This window comes from Triturus cristatus, chromosome 6 (genome assembly GCF_964204655.1).
Source record: "Triturus cristatus chromosome 6, aTriCri1.1, whole genome shotgun sequence".
NCBI classification, from domain to species: Eukaryota; Metazoa; Chordata; class Amphibia; order Caudata; family Salamandridae; genus Triturus; species Triturus cristatus.
In genome coordinates, this window is record NC_140589.1 from 323156916 (window position 1) to 323179207 (window position 22292).

General features: G+C 41.7%; 1 protein-coding gene across 5 annotated transcripts in view; it reads left to right on the forward strand.

The window, feature by feature from the left end:
- The window catches only part of ROCK2 (Rho associated coiled-coil containing protein kinase 2), a 531243-nt gene that overhangs the window by 356945 nt on the left and 152006 nt on the right, over positions 1-22292 (forward strand). For all 5 annotated transcript variants that reach the window (XR_014962943.1, XM_085610696.1, XM_085610694.1 and 2 more), the window contains exons 9-16: positions 1981-2140; positions 4352-4415; positions 8829-8917; positions 9155-9203; positions 15059-15194; positions 15304-15395; positions 19067-19313; positions 20188-20294. Coding sequence is in view for 4 of the 5 variants with exons in the window: in XM_085610696.1 (XP_085466822.1) it covers positions 1981-2140; positions 4352-4415; positions 8829-8917; positions 9155-9203; positions 15059-15194; positions 15304-15395; positions 19067-19313; positions 20188-20294 (944 nt within the window). In the remaining variant the exon portion in view is untranslated. The remainder of the gene's footprint in view (positions 1-1980; positions 2141-4351; positions 4416-8828; positions 8918-9154; positions 9204-15058; positions 15195-15303; positions 15396-19066; positions 19314-20187; positions 20295-22292) is intronic.

Genomic DNA, 22292 nt, shown 5'->3' on the forward strand with positions numbered 1-22292 from the left:
GAGGAAGGTGGTCTATCCATTCCCATAGGGACTTGGGTGACATGAAAAATTGCGCTTCCTCATTCAAGGTCACCCTCAACCTGGCAGGGAACAACATAGCATATGTGATGCCTAGTAGGTGGAGACGTTTTTTTGCCATTGGTGAAGGATCCCTTCGTTTCTGGATTTCACTCTTGAAGTCAGGAAAGAACATCATTCTATGATTCTCAGCAAAGTTTCCATGGGGGTCTGGCCTGAATCAGGAAATGATCTTAGTCCCTATAGTGCAAACGTTTCACCATTATTGGTCGGGGAGCCGCACCAGCAGTGGGGGCTGTGAGGGGAAATGATGGGCTCATTCTAAGGCGTAGTAAGGAGAAAGGCCCCCCGGAGCTAAGTTTTCTTTAATCCATTTTTCCAGAAAATCAATTATGTTGGTAGTAGAGCACTCAATACTCTCCTGAAGTTCTAATATTATTCGAACGTGCTCGGTTTTCTGCATCTTCAGCTCTGGTTTTTAAAGTTTGAACCTTTTTTCTATTGTAGATAGCCTGTTTTGCTCTATAGTAATTTTGGGTGCAAAGTCATTATAGCACGCTAAGGCAGTTACCTCTGATGATCTCGCAACAGACCCATGTCTGCCACTTTGGAGTACATTTTTAATTCAAGCGTTTCTGTAGAGGCAGCAATTGCCTGCACGACTGTATCCAGAGTAGGGCCTGAGCGCTCTCCGCTCAGGGTCTCCTCGACTGGGGATGACTTGCCATCTCTTGAGAGCCCAACACCTGGGAGGAGCTAGACCCCAAATTCTCTTTTTCTTCTTGTTTACCTTACCCATGACGTTAATCACTCAGACTAAATGAAGAATCTGGTTAGGGATACGAATGTCGTGAAGGTCTTGACAGGTCAGATACAGTAGCTAATGGAGTGGTTACCCAAGCAGAACACGCAATGCTTTCAGGGCCTGTATTATGCTGTATCAATCCTCTCAGATAATCTAGAATCCACACAATGAGTAGGGGGCAGGGTTGTCTGGCCCTTGGGCCATCACTCAAGCAGAAAGGACATGGGAGCTGCCAGGACAAAACTCAGCACCTCAGGCCCCCCCAGTTATGACATCTGTATTCTTGAATGCTTGGTATCAATTTGCAATGGGAAGCTGTTCACAAGGCCTCAAGGATCACTTTCCCCATTCACGTATTATAATTACCATCCCTTCACAATGCATGGATTTCCCTTGCATACATGGGCAAATTTATTGTTAGCAGGCAATGTCACGTTTTTTTAAAACTCAACGTATTTGTTGCCATTTCTCCTCCCACGGTTGATGATATGAAATAATTTTTTAATATGTCATCATTTGCTTTTCACTATCTTTGTCTTCCATCAAATCACGATTTGTAAGCAGTTGAAATCCTTGATCCACCCACCTTAGACTCCTATGAAAGTGTTTTATCTTACATATAATGGATGTTATCCTTGCATAATTAGTGTTTTTCTTTGTAATAGAAGGTCCGTGTGGTGGATATGTGTCTTGACAAACCAAGGACTTTGTCTACAATACCAGCAGGAGGAGTCAAATTAGTTCACAAATCTTCTAGTCACATTAACTTGATTGGTGGTGGTTTTTTTCTTTTCTTTTGCAGCTCACCTAGCCTACCCCAAGCGTAAAATTCCGGTTTGATGTTCAGTGTGCCCTAAAATATTTAAATTTTGTTATTACATTTCCAAGGAAGCTTAGTCAACTGTCCTCTGAAATCACAAATAGGTCCTGCATGAGAAAAATGTGCCTTATAGTTCATTATCTGTAAACTAGCACAGTATCTCACTCTATAACCCGGTTAGACTCCGTTTATAAATAAGTGTGTTATTTTGAAGCACATGGATACTAGTCAGTAATGATGAAATTGTTTTGTTGTTTTTCTTGTGTGAGTTTTAAGTGGTGCTGCCTCTTGCCGTATGCTTATTGATTGCATGTATTTTAATTGTTTCCTTTTTCAGCGGCTGCTCCTGTCGTACCTGAGCTGAGCAGTGATGCCGATAGCAGTAATTTCGATGACATTGAGGATGACAAAGGCGACGTGGAGACCTTCCCAATCCCTAAAGCATTTTCAGGAAACCAGCTGCCTTTTATAGGATTCACCTACTACAGAGAAAATCTGTATGTGAACCTACACATACCTGTCAATACTGTTTGTTTACCTATATTGTTTGACAATATGATATCTTAATTCAGCAACTTGGAGAGCTTTTCTGTGTTTTTTTTTTATGTTTGAGGTATGTAAGTGGAGACCAGGCTATGTGCGACAGTCAAACAATTTATATAGTTAAGTGTACAAGAGGATATTTACAGAGCACAACATTGTACGCATGCATAATCCTGTCCATTTTTCAGTAACTTAGTCTGTAGCTTGACTGCTTGCAGTCTGCGTAAGATAGCCGTTTCATCCAGTGTTTTTCAGAAAAAGTGAGAGTAATCAAATCATACGAAAGCTTCATTCACTCAACATAATGTGACAAGTAAGCTCTCCCAAAGTTAAGAAATCACATCATGGCTTGCAATTTTTTTAACCTAGTTGGAGGTTACAAAGTAGCACACGTCTGTAAGAAATCCGGTGCCTAGCCCTTACCCTCACTGGATAACTTGTATCCAAGAAAATTACATTTAAATACTCAATTTAGATTTTTTTAAATTCATTTTGTACCTATAACGGGCGAACAATGTCACTATTCAGTCCTCCCTATCCAGGTGTATGTTCAGGTTATTGTCCGTGATTTCTATGTCATGTTAACATGATAGAGGCTCTGGATTTCCCTGGAAGATCTTGATTATTCTTGCTGCAAACAAGCCAGGACTATTCTTATAGCCCATAGACAATCTCGTATAGCAGTCCTGAAATTGGTTGAATGAAAAAGTGGTTAGATACTGGCTGACCGGTGCTATACCTTACCTAAAAAACAATTGGATATATCAAGGACTGTTTTATATTTTTTCACACAAGGTTCATCATCAGTCCTCTACTGTGTATGCATATTTGCATTTCTATGATCTAAAACTAGGATGCTTCAGGTTTTAATTCCGGGAAAAGAAGGCTGTTCATAGTAGAATAACACTGCACTATTATACTTTGATATTGTAGCTGAACAAAAATAGCTTTGAAGTCGATTTTAACGTCTGGTTTCATAGGCTATTGAGCCTGCAGTTGTGGCTCATTCCTTAAAGGAATGACTTGTGGGACTGATTCTTTGTCACACCCTGCTTGGTTTCTGTACAACGCAGAAGTTTGCTTTAAAGTCTACACCTAACCATAGACAGTAGGAGCGTCGATAAGTTTACTGTAACAAATCCCCAAGCTCTAAAGCTTGTTTTAGGTGCTCAAAAGCTGCAGGAGCATTAATAACCTCCGACTCCTAGAAAAGCAAGGGTTGTAGTAGCATCAGCAGATCATTAATCAAAGAAGTAGAAATAAGAGAGCAGCACAGAAAATCTAAAATCACTGCAGCATCTTCGCATGCTTTTCTGTAGTGATATCGGTGTGTGCCTCTGCAAAAGGGAAATTAGAATACTTTCTCTGGATAAGGGTGTTTTGTTAAGTCAATTGTTCCTGGATACAGTTGCAAGCCCATTCTGTGTTTTTATTGATTTATGTTTTCATTTTCATTGGGCTTTCCTTTGTTGCATGTACTCTGTACATGCAGCGTACTGTTGTTTAGAAATTGCTAAGACTACTTATCCGTAAGAACAATGATTACACATGTATTCTATTGAATTGCTGTACAGATCAATTGAAATCTTGGTAGTCAGTCTATTAAATATTTCCATTTTGTATCAGATTTGGTTTGCTTTTGCTATTTAATATCAACTATAATATTATTTTTAAAATGATATTTGTTATGAGCTTTTTACAAAAGCCTTTAAACATCATTTACATTGTGCATCCTAAAATCCTGAGCCCTCCTGAGGTGTCTTGCAAATGTGGTATATGGTATCACAGTCTCCATGATAAACAAAACTCAGTATCACATATACCTAGGAAATGAAATATGCTGTTGAAAAATATGGGGTACAACTATAATCTCCTTACCTAAATTATTGACATATTTAATGTTATGCCTTCAGATTTGAGCCATATTTTATTGTATTTACTGTTATTGGCATTTGGACCTGCAGAGTAGTCTATGAAAATGCAGATATTTAAAACAAGTTTGATATCTTTAAGCGGAACAAAAGAACAAGGTAGCAAAAAGATTTTTGCTGAGTATTAAGTGATACAGGGAGGCTTAGGCTTAAAGGAACATAATATAGCATCCTTAACTGTGCCCCAGTGTTGTTGCTTTCTTTGAATAGTGGATGTATTTTTTTCTTATACAGGTTGCTAAGTGACACACCTCTGTCCCGCAGAGAACATGAGGCCCAGAAGCAACCTGCCATTGAGGTAAGTTTTTGCTTTACTATAAAATAGAACACAGCAACACCATGACTAGCAGAATTTGACCTTTTTCACATTATGTAAGCGATGGTAAATGTGAATTTGATGTAAACTTAGTCTTATTGTTACAGAACTATATGCGGGAATATCATTGTCAATTTGGGGTGCTTTAGAAACACGTTTGGTTATAGTAGATTTGTTTTGCTTGGAACTCCATTCTCTCCTCTGAAGTGTCTAACATTTGTTTGCTTGCTAAGACCACTGCGGATGCTGAGGTTCTTCAGTTTTGCACATCTGTAACTCCTAACCAAGGAGCAAAATAAATGATGCTATACAGAATACTCAAGAACATAAAGTTAATACTGCAACACGAAAAGACTAGAAAATATTAGCCATGTTTAGAGAAGGAAATCTCCACGATAGATCCTCAGTTGGATAATATGAATGATCTTTTAGGTCTAATTCAAAGACTGGCAGATGCCTTTTATTTTTGTTTCATTTGTGCCTTGTACATACTGGTTCGCCTATATCAAAGCTAGGTTCTTTTCTAATGCTTACTATCTACCATTTGCCGTTTTGTTGAGTGTTTTTTTTTCTTCTGTTGTTGCTTTCACTTATGTGCTGCTCCCTAGCCTGGATGATAGATCTATGTTGGAATATACTGTGCTAATGTTAGTATAGAATGTATATTGAGTGTGATTAGTATTGCAAAGGGGAATATTTTTTGAGTATTTTTGTGAAAATACGTAAAATATTTTGAGAATTGTTGAAATTTGTTAATTGTGGAGAATTGGCCAATTTCATGTTTGTACAATTCATTGGTTGCATGATAGGCGTGTGGGGGGATTGTAGTTCATTGTGTGTGGCATACCTAAAGATAGGGGTGAGAGGTTTTTATCATCCAGTGAACTTGGTGAACCACTGGCATAGTGGAAGTTTTCAATGTCCTTTCTCCATTTGCACTGCATTCCTGATCTAGTAATGAGATTACAGTATATTGTGCAGAAGGAATTGTGTCCTAGTGGTTGAGTGGAAGCCTATAAGAGCCTGCAAAAACATTGTCCATTGGGAGTGTAGGGGTGTGTGGACTTTCTGGGCAGAAAAATATTGGATAAACATTGAATGAGGCAGAGTATGGCATATCAGTTACTCATTTTGATGTTGGTTAGAGGCATGGGCTTGCCCCTTGTGTGTTTGTTTATTGATTCTTGACAAGGGCTTTGAGTCCTCGTTGGATATTTACTTGTGGGTTATGTTTCATCCTCCATGTGATTGGATGTTCAAGTGCACCCTTTTGTTGTGGTAGTGGGAGAGATGTTGAGACCAATTTCTTGTGTGCCCTTTATATCTGTGATCACTGTTCAATCTGCGTGATGGTTCTGTTAGAATGCAGTCAATGTGTAGACTGTGAGGATCGTGTAATGTAGGAGGCGCAGAACAGGAAGCTGCTAGGCTCCTAGTAGAGCATTATTTTAGCATACTAGTTACTTGATCCTGTAACATAGCTTAAGAAGGAAGTAGAAATTGCCTAGGTGATGCTCAGAATCCATGTATTCAAGCCCCTTAGAGATAATTGGATTTTTTTCCAGAGATCACCTGTTGCATATTTTGTGAGTTTCAAGAGGGAATCTGTAGTGATGGTAATGAAGATCAAGTCCACGTAGGTTCTTGTAAGAATAGGATTCATTGAGTAAGATGGTACAAGGTGGTAATTATAAGTATTAAGGTAAATCCATATGATAAAAACCCCACCAGGAGCTGTCACCTTCCAGCTCAGTCCCAAGCTCCCAACTGACTCCAGCTCAGAACCCAACATTCTAAATCTGTCATCATGCATAATCACATTCCAAATGATGACAGCAGTGAACATGCCAACACTACACATCTTCCCCTTTTATACATTTTGCAATTGCAACCAAAACTTAGATGTGAACAAAGCAATTACAAATAATAACAATGAATGTGTGAAAGAAAAGTAGGAACGGTTAAGAAGAAACATGAATGAGGGAAAGCATAAATAATAGAAACCTTGAACACAAGTGGTGATAAATGAAGAAAGAATTAAACTGAGAAGATTTGAGAGAAGTAATAAGGAAAGCGAATAAAGAAGGGAAAAAATAAGAAAGAGAACACATCTTCTCCTTAAAGGACAAAAAAAAGGAAAAATACAAAGATAGAAAAATAAATAAAGAGAACACATCCTCTCTTTAAAGGACAAAGAGAAGGAGATAATACAAAGGTGGACACTGATCACAAACGTTTAGAGTAACACAAAATACATCAATTGGCCAGACTGGAGAAATTGTGAACCAACAAACGAAAAAGTGAAAGGTAGGACCACAAAGTATTTGAGTAAGATGGTACAAGGTGGTAATTATAAGTATTAAGGTAAATCCATATGATAAAAACCCCACCAGGAGCTGTCACCTTCCAGCTCAGTCCCAAGCTCCCAACTTACTCCAGCTCAGAACCCAACATTCTAAATCTGTCATCATGCATAATCACATTCCAAATGATGACAGCAGTGAACATGCCAACACTACAGATCTTCCCCTTTTATACATTTTGCAATTGCAACCAAAACTTAGATGTGAACAAAGCAATTACAAATAATAACAATGAATGTGTGAAAGAAAAGTAGGAACGGTTAAGAAGAAACATGAATGAGGGAAAGCATAAATAATAGAAACCTTGAACACAAGTGGTGATAAATGAAGAAAGAATTAAACTGAGAAGATTTGAGAGAAGTAATAAGGAAAGCGAATAAAGAAGGGAAAAAATAAGAAAGAGAACACATCTTCTCCTTAAAGGACAAAAAAAAAGGAAAAATACAAAGATAGAAAAATAAATAAAGAGAACACATCCTCTCTTTAAAGGACAAAGAGAAGGAGATAATACAAAGGTGGACACTGATCACAAACGTTGAGAGTAACACAAAATACATCAATTGGCCAGACTGGAGAAATTGTGAACCAACAAACGAAAAAGTGAAAGGTAGGACCACAAAGTATTTGAGTAAGATGGTACAAGGTGGTAATTCTAAGTATTAAGGTAAATCCATATGATAAAAACCCCACCAGGAGCTGTCACCTTCCAGCTCAGTCCCAAGCTCCCAACTGACTCCAGCTCAGAACCCAACATTCTAAATCTGTCATCATGCATAATCACATTCCAAATGATGACAGCAGTGAACATGCTGGAAAGCCAACACTACAGAATCTCATAAACAGGGATTCCATTTGGAAACTGCACCCAGAGTAACACTGGGAGCGTATCTCTTTCTAGGATGAGAAACCAGCATACCGCTAATATTAAATAATACTCCTAGATGTTAAGTTAAACATCAAACCAAACGTGGAGTTCACAGTTTGCTTTCTCCTATTGGAACCAGGATAGAGGAAACTTTCTGGTGGATGACTTAAAAACAGTCTGGAAGCTGTGCCCTCTAACATTTTTGCTAGGGGCACAGAGACAGAAGTATTTACACTGTGCTAACTGTAACCTTCTACTGAATTGTCATGTATGTTAAATCAGAGCTAAGTCAAGGTAACATGTATGTTAAACCAGAGATAAGTGAAGTTAGAATCAGACGTATAGTCAGGTTATACATTCTATTTTATAAAAATATAAGAGCATATGTGAAAATGGAAATTACCAGCATGCTTCTATAAGTTTTGTTGATTTTTGTATCTGAAAGAGGGGTTGTGAGTTCACCTATCTGTGTGAGTGTCAATTATGTCTTGAGGTGGAAGTATATGTTAGATAATTCTGGCAACCTGTTCAGTGTGGTGATAGAGGGGGCAGTGGGTGGGTTGCTTCAAGTTTTACAGGCCTCCACCTAACCTATTTGAGGTATGGCAGTGCCTGTTGAATTGAGAGTCCCAGCAGCCTCCCACTGGTGACTGGATTTGTCCTGCTTTTCCATGTAATCTGTTCTCAGTTTTCAGTGTGATAGGCTTCACTCCTCAGTTAACAGACAGGGAACGTTTGAGGCGAGACTTTTTTCTGTAAGGCATGAGAGTTCGCCTTTTGGGGCAGATGTTGCCCTATCTTTTTGTGTCTCCTTTTGTCAGACTGTCACGTGCTTGGTGTTATGCGAACCCAGTGTTTCTCTGTTCCATAGTATCTGTTCCTTCGTGTGCAGGTCTTCCTGCCTCATGTTTCCATGCCACTACTGTTAATTTCCCATCAGTCTCTATTTCCCAGAACTCCCTTTCTTTTGGGCTTGTTCTATTAAATTAGCTATATCATGAGCCTCTGAATGTTTAGGGTGTAAACCAAAATGAGTCAGATCTTCTACTGTGATTCTAAAAAGTGTAAGGTTTAGATTATGTACTATGGGAAGGGGGAGATGAAAGGATACTTGCTGTTTGGTTTAGTAATGAATATTTAAGATGATATATATGGTTTTCTTGTCAGTCTGTACAATTACAAAAGAAGCTGCACCAGTTGGAAGAACAGCTCCACAATGAAATGCAGTCCAAAGATGAGATAGAACAAAAGTTCAGGTAAGACTATACATATACATATTTCTTGAGTACAATGTATTGTACAAAATGTAAAGGGGACATAGCGCACTATGAAAAAATCTAAAATAAATATAACATTCATGAATTATAGACTGGGCATACAAAACTGCATGCTATTGGGAAATGTCTCATTATGTGCTTCATGAAAAAGAATATCAAGTACGCTTATTTTATAGAGATGATATAATACTGTTATTTTGTCCTTCTATTTATTAGAACAGCAAATGTTCGGTTAGACAAGACAATGAAGGAATTGGATGAAGAGGTAAAGTGTGTAAACTTTTATAAATCTATAACAAAGATCTCGTACACCATTATGCAGAATTCTCTGTTCTATGAATACTTGTTATTTTATATAGAAATAATACTAAGGTTTCCTTTTTTAGCTGTATTGTTTGCATTTATTATTGCAGTTGAATCTTATCTTCTGTAGCATCACTCTTGTCGCATTAGGTAGGTGTCAGTATTTGTTTCAACATTTCAGTCATACATCAAGGAGTCTTGCTTATCTTTTAAAATATGGTATCCTAAAGGTAGGGTTGACGTCTCTGCTGTGCTGTTCAAAACAAACCGGGGGGGCATGGCCAACAGCCGGGAAGATGACAGATGTCTGAAGCGGCTCCTGCAGCCATCTACACTAACCCCCTAACATCCGTGCTATAATCTGGCTGATGGCGTTACAAGATCTTTCAACAGTGGCCAGCAACTGGCAGGGAAGGCACTACAGTGCCTGACTGCCTCCAGGACGCTGGCGAGATAAGCACTGCAGCCTACTCCTTGGACGGTGGCGGTGCCCTGGAGTGACGAGCGGCTGCGTGAAAAAGTGAACGTCGCACAGTGGAGCACTCAGCAAGCCGCAACTACCCTCTACACGCCGGAACTACTTGCGCTGTGTGAGAAGCTGTGTTCGGGGACTGTTGACAGGGAGAGGCGCATACCTCAGTTGAGGGGGCTGGGATTCAACGAGACTCTCCCACTTGCTACTGGGCCTGGAATGGGGCCAGAGAGGTAAGAAACGCTGCCGCCTCTGATCAGACTAAGCCCACGAGTCCGTATCGCTCTGCTCCATATCATTTGGGGAGTGCAGCCGTGGGCTAGTACGGCACTCCCTGAGCCTGGGGAGGGCTAATGAACTGGCGCTGCATGGCCGTTGTAAGTGGAAAGAGCTGCCGCGCTGAGCCGCTCTACCGCAATTTGTGATGGCCTTGGGCACGCAGCTGGGAGAGCGATACGTTAGAATCTCCATCCCAGAGCCCCACTAACTTGCAGCAATGCGACACTGACAGCCCCTACCAGCTTGCACATACCACTGCCAGGGCCCTTGGGGCACCTACCTCACCTTGCCAGAAACACCCCTGGTGGTGGTGCCGGCAAAGGGTGTTGGATGCCAGCAATTTCCTTCAGTCGACACCTAACAGAGTTATTGCCTGTGCTCTTAGACCTCCCCATTCCTCTGGCCAGACCAACGCTAAGGGCAGAATTTTAGAGGCACGGGGACTACGGACTTTATTGGAGTATACAGGGGTCGGCAGGGGAAACAGAAAGACCTCTCGGGACTCTCCTGTTCTCACTTGGCAGCCGGCAGTATTTACCCTCTCGAATCTCCTTCCCCCCCCCCCCCCCCCCCCCCCCTGCATTCAATATACAGCGGTGATGGCAGGTGCGGGTGGTGGAGGCATTGTCCCCAATGATGACAGATGTTAAGGGACCAAGGACTGTGCATCAAACTGAGTTGGACAAATTCATATTAACTAAAGAAGTCGCTCCTAAATCACCACCGGGAGATCAGCAAGCATCCATGACGCAATCCACGGAGATTGTGGAGACCCCCATTCTAACCGACATCATGGCAGTGATACAAGGGATTTGCACCGCCCTGGAAGCGAAAATAGACGCCGTGTCTACGGATGTCGCTTTGATGAGGGCTGATCTCTGGAATATTGGGGCACGAGTCAAAGAAACAGAGGACTACATTGTCGCCTTGCAGGTGGCGACGAAGATGCAGAAAACCAGAGTCACGGAATTGACCTCAACTACGGGCACACTGGAGGGCCGCCTAGAGGATTATAAAGGCCGCTCCAGAAGGAACAATGTCTGAATAATAGGTGTGCCGGAATGTGTAGAGGGGCCTGTGGTTGACATGTTTGTTGAGGATCTCATACTTAAACAACTCCTGCCCTGTTGCCTCTCAAACTACTTCCTGGGTAGAGGACACGCAGAGTCCCTGGCACCCCACCAAAACCAGGAGCCCCCATCATATAGCGCATATTTTTAGCTATTTCCTGCAGACCGCTCGTAGTGCCCCGCCCGTCAAGTACAACAACCACACTATCACCTTGTTCCTGAATTTTACTCTGTCCCTTTATTTATGCAATGTTGGAAAAATGTGGATTTGGTCCAGGTTTTTTGTCCTGGATTCAGCTCCTATACTCTGATCCACTCTCCTAGGTGGCGGGGAATGGGATCACGTCCGCATCATTTCTGCTATGTTGGGGCATGAGACTAGGCTGTCCTCTTTTCCCCCTGAATATTTGCCTTGGTGCTGGAACCATTGACTGCATGGGTAAGATAAGATGCGATGATTAGAGGCCTGAGTTGGACCACAGAATGGGAAGATAGAATTTCTCTCTATGCAGATAATATTCTGCTGTATGTGGCAGAACCCATCGAGTCCCTTGAGAGACTCATGCAGGTATTCACAATATACCAGAGGTATTCAGGCAATCAATTGGCATAAATCACTAATATATGTTCTCAGCAGCGAGACAACGGTATTGCCGACTGCCTGTGAGGCCCATGTGGAGGCGATTCAGATTCCTGGGGATTTTTGTCACATGTGATCATGGGGTTTTTTACACCTGTGATCATGGGATTTTTTACACCTGTAATCTGGATCCACCACTGTGTAGGCTGGGAGTGGATGTCCAACATTGGAGGGCCCTGCCTCTGACTCCTTTGGGGAGTACGACCCTCTTCAAGATGATGGCCCTGCCCCGCTTCTTGAATGCGCTCCACAACATGCCATACCCGGTTCCTGCGACCTGCTTCCAAACCATTGATAATGAGATGCGTAGCCTTCTCTGGGATCGGGGTCCCTTGCGTATTGCCCTGCAAAAGCTGACCTGGAGCCTGTTTGAGGGTGGTATAGCCCTTCCTGATATAAACAATACTATAAGGCGGCACAGCTAATGGCCATAAATCACTAGGTTTATCTTCAGAGGGGGAACCGGCTTTGAGGATGGACAAGGGTAACATGAGGCCTGGTGGCCATCTTAGAACCAGTCACTGGGGTCTGGGGGCTGCTCCTACACTTAGCCCTACCGATACAACGGTTGCACTTTGGCATACCGCACTTCACAACCTGGGGTGGAGGGACAAAATCACACTGACCACCCCCTTGTGGGATGCGCCAAGGTTGGGCACCCTGGCCACATGCGGCGAGTTTGATAAATGGGGCTTCCTAGGTCTGTCAAATTGGGTGATTTGTGGAAACAGGGAGACATACTTTCCTTTTCTGAGCTGCAGGAAGAATGCCAATTGGCCCCAACCGAAACCTTCCGCTTCATACAGATCAGGAGCGCCCTTTAAAGTGTAATTCCGAGGGGTGCGGATCTCCCAGAGTCCTCTCCACTTGAGGATCGGTTGTTAGATGAACACATGGCAAGGCAGGCTAGCTCACTTACCTACCACAAATTGATAAATAACTTCTCTGATCTCATGACCAAGCTGCGGGTGAGTTAGGAGAGAAATTTAGCGGGTTTGGAGGACGAAGAGCGGCCAGATGTCTTGGATTCCCCTAGAGAGGTGGCCATAGGCTCCAGATTTTGATTGGTACAGTTGAAAATACTCTACTACCCTGGTTAAAATATGCAAATCCGACTATGTTGGGTGCCCTAGGAAGTGTAGTCAGGATGGTTCCTTTTTCCATATGCTGTGAAGTTCTCATGCTCCATAATTATTGGGAGATGGTACTTGCCTGTCTCAATGAGATGGTGGGAAGTAACCTGGCACTGTCCAATACTGGGGTCTTCTCAATGTGTGGGATGAATCAGACCTCACTCGAATGGACTGGCTTTGGGTCACGTTGGGATGGGATCAAGCGAAACACAGCTCGCATGTGTAAAGCCAAATTGAGTCTGAACTTAGCCTGGAAAAACAACAAGGATTGGCAGTGAGGGTGGTACTTTCAGTGCTGCTTGACCTATCGGCGGCGTTTGACACTATTTCTCACCGGATCCTGCTTGGGAGACTTCAGGACATCGGGGTTCAAGGGGTTGCACTGAAGTGGTTGGCAAACTTTCTGACTGATAGAACTCAGATGATTAACCTGGGTCAATTCCACTCTAAGACCACAAGAGTAACCAAGGGAGTTCCGCAGGGCTCCTGTTTGTGCCCGACTCTATTTAACATTTATGTCACTCCCTTGGCTGGATTAATGAGGACATTAGGATTCAGTCCCATCTCCTATGCTGTCGACACTTAGCTTTTACTCTCGTTTGATAAATCTAATCCCAACACCCAAGTCTTCTTCTCGGAGGGCCTGAAGACCATTGCTGATTGGGTGAGGGATACCGTCCGTCAACTCAATGCAGAGAAATCGGAAATCATGCTGTTTGGAGGTGCAGCGGTGAGCTGGACTCCTAGCTGGTGGTCAGAGGAATTGGGCACCTCCTCTACTCCAAAAACAGTGGTCAAAAACCTGGGAGTCCACATAGATCATAAACTCACGGTAGAAGAGCATGCCACCACTACTGTGGGGGCATGTTTTCACACACTTAGCCTAATAAGGAGAGTCTTCCCTTTTCTACCCTCCTCCACACGAAAAATGTTGATCCAGGCACTAGTGTTAAGCCGCCTGGACTACTGCAATGCCTTGCTGGTTTCTGCGAACGAAGCTTCTCTAAACAAATTGCAGGTGGTCCAGAGTACTGCAGCCTGCCTTGTAGCAAATGCCCCTCCCAGAACAGCATCTGTTCCCCTTCTGCAACAACTACATTGGCTCCCAGGGCGGAAGTGGATTAAATAAAAAAATGTGCTGTACTGTTTTTAAAGCTTCTACGACCTGGGCCCTAACTACCTATCTCACAAACTTGTAAGGTACTTACCTTCTAGGTCCCTACGGTAAGGTTCCAAATCACTTCTCTGTGTCCCACGGTTTAAAAAATCTCGCATGGGTAGTAAAGCCTTTTCTCACCTTGCCCCTCTCTTTTGGAATCAACTTCCCATTTCCTTACATCAATGTTCAGAATACTTAAAATTCAGAAAGCTGCTTAAGACCTATCTGTTCTGAGATGCGCTTGTCTGGCTGTAGCTCGCAATCCCAGCGCGGAGATACCCCTGACGGGGTGATTCAGGGGCTATATAAATTATCAAAATATATGTGAGAAGGGAAGGGAGTACCCGAATAAATGGATTAAACTATGGGGCAAGTGGAGTGAGTACAGGGTGGACCCCTGGGTAGAATTGATGATGTAGTGTAACAATAAAGATACTGATTTAACTGCCGACCTGTGGAGTACAGATGTCCTGGTCCAACGTCGCAGGGTGGCTATCCTTCTAGGTCTTGGTCAATGACTGCTGCTGTTTTGTCTTTTTCTGAGCTCATTGTATAAAGTCACTGCAATTCATTTTGTTTCATTGTTTAATAAAAAAGACTATAAAAAAAAATGAAAGATGGTCTTTGACCGCACGTGTTACCCAGCGTCCCATACAGCACCATTTTATCCCTGCATGCTATGCTAGACAGTAACACTTTGTACCTTCAAGCAGAAAATACTAGTTGATTTTTCACATCAGCTCAACAAAATTCTGTTAAATCTCATTGCACAGCTCTACCATAATCTACAGAGACCGCCTTGCCAGGGGATATATATATACATAACTGTAATATTTCATCTAATTACCAGCAAGATAAAAAGCCTGGAGAAGTTTGTGCTAATTCTGAGGTGTTAAGGTGAAGGAAGGGTAATTTTGTAGTCTTCTATTAGCCTGCGGCCTTAAGAGACCATCCATCCTGCAAGTTTCTAGTCCTTCTCTGAATTTGAGAGTTGAGTACTTGAGCAGTGTCCTGTGTTTGTTCACCCAGCATTTATTCTATTCTTTTCTTTTGATTGTTTGCAGATTAATGTAAGAAAAAATATGGAATCCATATCAAGGCAGCTAGAACGGGAAAAAGCCCTGCTTCAACACAAAAATACAGAATACCAAAGGAAAGCTGAAAATGAGGCCGACAAAAAGCGGAGCCTTGAAAATGATGGTAGGTGATTTTTAATGCTCTCGATTGAACTACTGATTCTTCCAAATATTGATTACATCCCTGTGTCCAAAAATTCACAATTGGTATAATTTTTGCTCCTTCTTTTCAGTTAACAGTTTGAAAGATCAACTGGATGACCTTAAAAAAAGAAATCATAACTCCCAAATATCCAACGAGAAAATCAATCAGCTACAGAGACAGGCAAGTGTTTTTAGTTAAAGAAATAGGAAACATTACCAGAGGGTGGGGGTGGAGTAATGGAAATCTCATCAATCAAGTCCCGACATATTGTAAAATTACCTGCCCAAAATTGTGTGCCTGACCTAAAAAGGAAAGCACATAATTGTTTGACAACTAACAGTTAACCTCTGATTGCATGTAGGTAATTGGTACAATTTCCTTAATCTCTCCCAGCGCACATATTCAGAGTTAGTGGTCTGCTCTCCTTCACACACACTCTGAGCATAGATTGCAGGTAAACTGTAGTTATTGCCAGCATTCTTAGCATTGTGATTTCCTGAGCCAATCTCAGATTTTTAGAGTGGATGTTCATAAACTGTCGACTTTATTTAGCCAGAGATTTTCACCCCAAGATGAATGAGCGGCTCCCCGCTCTTTGAAGTTATATCAGTGAAAGGCTCACTAGCAGAGCATCTCAACCAAGCAATCACTCCGCTATGTGGGATTAACAGGAGTGCACCATGTCTGTGGCTTTATTTGGCTCTGCAGCCCATCCCTGGCCATGGAGTACTAGTCGTAGTGAAGCCTTGCTTTAAAGGAGATGTGCTGCTGGTTCGACAGTCATAGTTGAATCATGAAATGGGACTGCAAGGTGACGCGTAGTACTTTATTCCTCTTCTCTACCTCAGCCTGTAAATTAGGAGGATGATTTGTCAGCCTCAGGGCTGACTTTAATGTATTTCCTAAAGCATTTTAGTTCCTCTTCTTAATGACATACCTGACCTCTCTCCTAGAAGTTCAGTTTGTCTATTTTCCTGCTGCAGACTCAACTAAATGCTGGATTTTGAACTGTTTCTAGCTGTACTCCCACTCTTGCTTTATTTTGCATTGTTTTATTCAATTGTTGTAGATATGCTGTAAAGCACATATACATTTGTGGGCTTTCTTTTAGTGATATCCATAAAAAGGAATAAAGGATGTGGCGCACGTGGTACCATACTCTTAATGTCTTTAGGACTTCTACTTGCAAAACGTGATCTTGCTTGTCACTGGCGTTCTGAGAGGGCTCTTCCTGCATGAGAGTAGTTGCATTGTATTGGTTGGTGTGCGAGGGTGAAGGAATATGTTTATAAATAATGGGGTGGCTCTCAAAAATATATTGAAGTATGTGGCTGAACTATTTCTCCAATGCAGTTCTAGCAAAAAACACAGTTACTATGCATTTGATTTGTCAGCTTACTTTCAGGGGCTTAATATGGAACAGTAGCATTATACCTGTTGTTTTTATGGTTTTTATTCACACTTTTCTTCATGAAAACCAATAAAACCGCATTGGTCTTATGCAGCCTAATATTCCAGAGGCCTGGCATTCCCAGGTTTGCTTATTGTGAAGCACAGCACCTGGTCAGTCTTAGTTTTTCTCGAGATGGTGGATTTGTACTAGGCCCGATTAGTATCTTTTATTAGGTCTGTGTAAAGGAAGACAGTGATTCTGCGAATTAGAATGCCTGTATTTCTTCTTCCCTTCCCAGCACTCGCCTTCTTATAGAAATGGCTCCTTTGTCAAGATCTGGAGCTTGGGTCATATTATACTGATAGCTGTATGACACACTCCTTTTATAAGGCCTTTGACAGGAAGACCATGGCCCTCTCTGACCTGTCTTCTTTTTAGCACCCGTTCGTTCGGGGAAGAGGGGTAGATCTGTTGCAATTATTAGGTGTTGTGTTAGATGTGAAGGTTTTGTCTTTCCCTGAATTTCCCCATCCATCAGGGAGCGGAAGGAGGCTTATGTTGCTTTATAACCATCCTTACAGAGTTCCTATTGAAAGATTGGCCCTACTGACAAGTGCCTCGTACCCCCACCCTTGCTATAAAATGGAAGCTTTTCACAGTTTGTTTGAAGTGCTTGGAGTAAAGATAATGGAGGCTTGGCACCCCTTTGTGCTGAAATGTTTCAGGTCTGAAAGCTGTACTATACTATACTACTCAAAAGGTGTTACTGCATTCTGGGCCATGTGGAGAACTGCCTGTTCTTCCATTTCCTTCTGTCCCCTGCATTCTGTCCTGATATTATTTTCTGCCTGTATCCAGTCAGGCTGCTTAATAGTGTCTTTTTAAAGAGTTGATCCAATGGATTTTAATGCCATGGTTATTTTCTTTGCATATGTCTGTGATTCTCAACAATTAGGAGCCGGGACATGCTGTGCTTGATGCCACACTAATAGTCAATAATTCTGAGGCTGTGATCTTAAGAAAAGTCATTCTTTTAAACGTTTAAGACCCAAGATGTTTCATCATTCTGTACCCTGTGATAATTCTTCTGACCTTTCTGGGTTCGTGTTGTATGTTGAGCAGTCTAATATTGTATGGCGATTGAAGGCTAAACTAGTATGGTTTTCTGTAGGTGCTTTGCCATTCTCTGTGCATGCAGCGTGTGGTTGCTTTCATGGACCCAAAACCAGGGTTAAAAGGGCAGTCTTCTATGGCCACTGATTTAATGGGCAGCCTTATCCAGTTGTTGATTTAATTGTTTGGCAGCAGACATGCACATACATGGCTTGTGGGTGTCTGCTGTGTGGTTTGGTAGAACACTTGGCATTGCATGATATATCTTTGTGATGGGAAAAGGTAGAATATGGTGATATTCCGATTACTTACTATACATTCTAATGCTTCCTCATGTGTATGGTATTTCTGTAGCCCGAAACTAGCTAAAATGCAGTGCAGCGTCATACATGGTCAAAGAGAAAGACATAGTCAACGAGTGATATTAGAGATAGTTGGGTTGTGGAGAGTTAAAGCACTGTGATGTGTTCTTTACAGAGGTGAGTCTTCAACTCTTTCCAAAATAGGAGCAACATTAGGGCCGTCCTGATTGATTTATGGGGATGTTCCAGATATGTAGATGCACCTTATTTCTGCTTAGGTGCTTTGTTATTTTTACATGTCTTAGTCTAATGATGTCTTGGCTGTGCCAATTACCACCGAAGATGGTGAACTTGACTATAAGTGGGGTACTGGTCGTGATGGTTTGTAAATAATGCAGCTGGTGTTGGAAATGGTGCAGCCTGGCAAGTGTAGTGAATGGAATGCCACCAGGATGGTGGTGATGTGATCACAGTTCCTCAGGCCCGGAGTAGGATATGTGTGGAATCTGTGAGGCCATGGAGCACGGTATTACCACCATCCAGTTGCAATAGTACAAGGGTTTGAACAGCCGTTGTAAAGTCGTTTCAGGAAAAAGAGTTGCACATTCTTTAGAGGGAAGAGCTGGCCTTTTTATGTTGTTTTTTTTGGCAGTGTGTCCCTTGAGTGTGAAGTGGTGTCCAGGGTGAATTCAAGTGACTTCAGATTCCGTGAAAGTTGGGATTCAGAGCCGTCAAGGTTCATGTCATTGAGCCGCCTCATGACAATTCTGAATTTCCTTCCTTCCTCTTTTGTGGTCTGTGTTGGACTATTGTGGTTTTGCTTGGTTGTCACAAACCCAATTTGTGACTCCAAAATCAGGTGTTTGTCTTGGGCAAAGGTGCTAAAAATGGTTACATTAATGCAGCTTTGTGTCTTTTACGTTTTGATATGCCAATGCTGTTGTCTCACTTTCGCTCAAGAATAAATGCAACTTTACCTGCTAAGCTAAGCAATGTTTAAAAATAATTTCTCTCTCAAATGTGTCATCCTACCGCTCCTGCAGCTAGATGAAGCCAATGCACTTTTACGAACAGAATCGGACACCGCTGCCAGGCTCCGGAAGAACCAGACTGAGATGTCGAAGCAGATCCAACAGTTGGAAAGCAACAACCGGGAAATGCAGGATAAATACTGCATGCTGGAAAGTGCTAAACTCAAGTTGGAGAAGGACTTCATTAATCTGCAGTCTGCCCTTGAGTCCGAAAGGAGAGACCGAAGTCATGGCTCCGAGATTATCACCGATTTACAAGGTATTTGAGCCCACATTGCAGGAAATAATTATTTGTTCCAACAAATGTGGTGCTCCTATCATAAGGCATTGGTCAATTCAACAAAATAACGTAGGGCTGATGTAACCAATTTTTGTTTTCTTATTAGCTTTGGAAAAGTGAACTGGCTCTTAAAATAGTTCAGGGATAAATAAAAGTTATACAAATGGATTAATACATGGTTAATATACACCCAGTCGTACGTCCACTATGTTCAGTGTCATCCAAAATGTTTGCATTTTCCAATCCGTTTTTTAAGTTTGCATTTTGATGTCTTATATTTGCAAAGACATTTATTAAAGGGTGCAGCTTACTCATTGATATGATGTAAGTTAACTGATTTCAAATTGTTAAAATGCTATTGCGTATTGTATTTCCTAATGTGATATGGTCAGCCTCACATTGAATACTTATTATCATAGGTGTTTTATAATAGTTTTTACTCCAAAATGTAACTCATTTAGAAATGGCGAACACAAGACTAGAAAGAAAGATATGCAGAGGCTTGGACATTGCGATGCCCATATTGTCTGGTGTATAATATACGCTTAGAGACAAGTTTCTTCTCACTGTGCCTTTCTGAGCACCTTCTGGTGGTTATTGCTGTTGTGCAATGCTTTGGAACAGTGCAAAATAGATGAAATTAGTATTTAGTTTCACCCTCTTGATTATAAAACAAGGTACTTTTATATGCTTGAAGGGACTGTCAGGATGTATACGGTGCACCTAAACAAATCCCACATGACATAACTTTCTATGCAAGAATATAGACTAATAGAGTTGGAGCAGCATTTCAGTTTTCAGCTTTTGGGTACAATATTGAAGGTTCCTTATTATCTTGTGATGTTTATATTAGCACGAATATCTGGTCTGGAAGAAGAGTTAAAAAATGGAACAGGGGCATTGACGAAGGCAGACATGGAGAAGAGACAGTTGCAGGAGAGGCTGTCTGGTTTGGAAAAGGTAAGACTTGCCATACATTCAGTTAATGACAGAACATCCTGTTTCTGGCTTATTTATGACGTTTTGTGATATCTAGAATGCAACAAAAAAAATTGCAAGTTTCTGATGGATCGTTTTTTTTACAATGTACAGGAAATGTAAAATTCTTCGCTGTAATAAGGCAATACGATAACTTAAAAGTTAAGTACTGCTGCTGAGACCTATGTGAAATCTGCAAGGTAGAAGTTCGGATCACTGCATGCCTGTTTCACCCCTTTATTTCCAAAGGCAAAAGTGCATTCGTATTTTGGCAACACTACATGATATCTATAACATATGTAAACAAGCGCTATATAAAAGCAGTTTATCCAGTTGCCAGTTTGTTTGCATTTGACAAGTGCAATTGCCTTTGAAGGAAAGCGGATGACAACAAAATATTTTGCATATGCACGTAGGAGTGGAGTGCAGAACTTTGTATAGTCCTTGTTTACATACGTCATGAAGGGAAAACCGTTAAATAAGTACACTGCGCAAGAGATGCATTACTTAAACCAAAATGAGGAAATGACATTAGATAGCCTTCTGTGTGGCATTTCTTTGCTTCATCAAGGTGAAATTATGTTGGGGCCATATACAATATGGATCAAAAGTAGTGTCACTATGGCGCTTATGCCTTTTAATTGTTCATCCTTTGTTAAAGAGGGACTTGTTAAGATCAATACATTTGTCAAAATGGGCTTAGGTTAGGGCAGTGGTTCTTAACCTTTTGCCCCGGGACCCCTGGGCGTCCGCAACGCCTACTCAGGGGGAGGGACTGCTTAGAAAATGTAATATTAATAATGGCTTGATTACATGTTTATAAACAAAGAAGCAAAATGTAAAATTGAGGCTTTAAAATATTCAAAAAATGTGAAGGAAGTTGAATTTGGAACCTAAAAGTTACGTTGGTATCCTCGGATTGATTTGTGGGATCAGTGAAACCGAATATAGTACGAACAATGGGTGACTGCAGTTGAATTTGGAAGAGCTCCAACCTTTCTATTAAAATTCTAAATACGTTTTTTATGTGTTCTTGTGAATTAAATACAATATTTCATCATTTGTGTAGTTGTATGAATACTTGTTTCCATATTTTTGTGTTCAAATCATCAAAATTGCATATGCCAGGTTCCATGGATTCCAAGCATTACGCTTTGGGGAATCTCCGGATTCTAATAATAATTCAGTGGGAAGGGGGGAAGGGTCAGACAGGTCATGATTTAGAACGCATGGAAAGGATTGCTTCAGCAAATGATGACAGGAAACTGGGCCTTCAGGCGGGAGGAATATATATTTTTGGGAAAACTGTTTTGATGGTTCGCAGGAAAGAAACTTTCAATTGTACTGTCTGTGACAGGCCTGTATACCCTTGAACAATGAATGTAGAGGATGTAATTCTGAGAGCTTAGAGCAACAGATGTGCTTTCGAACCTTACCATTGAAACCTATGTGGCACAGTGCAAGAAGCCCTCTGCCATTCTGTGCTGTCACGTTGGAACAGGTCCATTTAGGCACAGCACACGTCCAAGACGGCCTCAAAGCCAAAAGAGACTATGGCATCCAGTCGTCTGTCCACGGTAGACTCTAAAGACCAGGCGCTACCAATCTTACAACGTCTCCAGGAGGAGTTGCTTTTTTGGCAGGGAAGACTGTTTATTCATCCTCACATGGGCAAAATCATCGCAAAGGCCCCACAACAGGCGCAGGAGAGTCTCCCTTGCAAGAGGAAGCTGACTGGAATTGGAAACCCAACCGCCTCCAAAACAGAAAAGAAGTCAAGGTAGGGGCAAGAGTTTGTTGCCCCAATTATTGCTTTTCGAACTCTTACTCTTCACCCCTTTCTTCCATCTTCTCCCCCTCCACTAGGGCTACCGCTTTTTATTCCAGAATGGTCTACACATTAATCTTACGGGGAAGGGAGCCCTCCACCCTTAGATCCTTATTAGGCTCCTGATGACCAGGAACCCCAGAATGACCCAT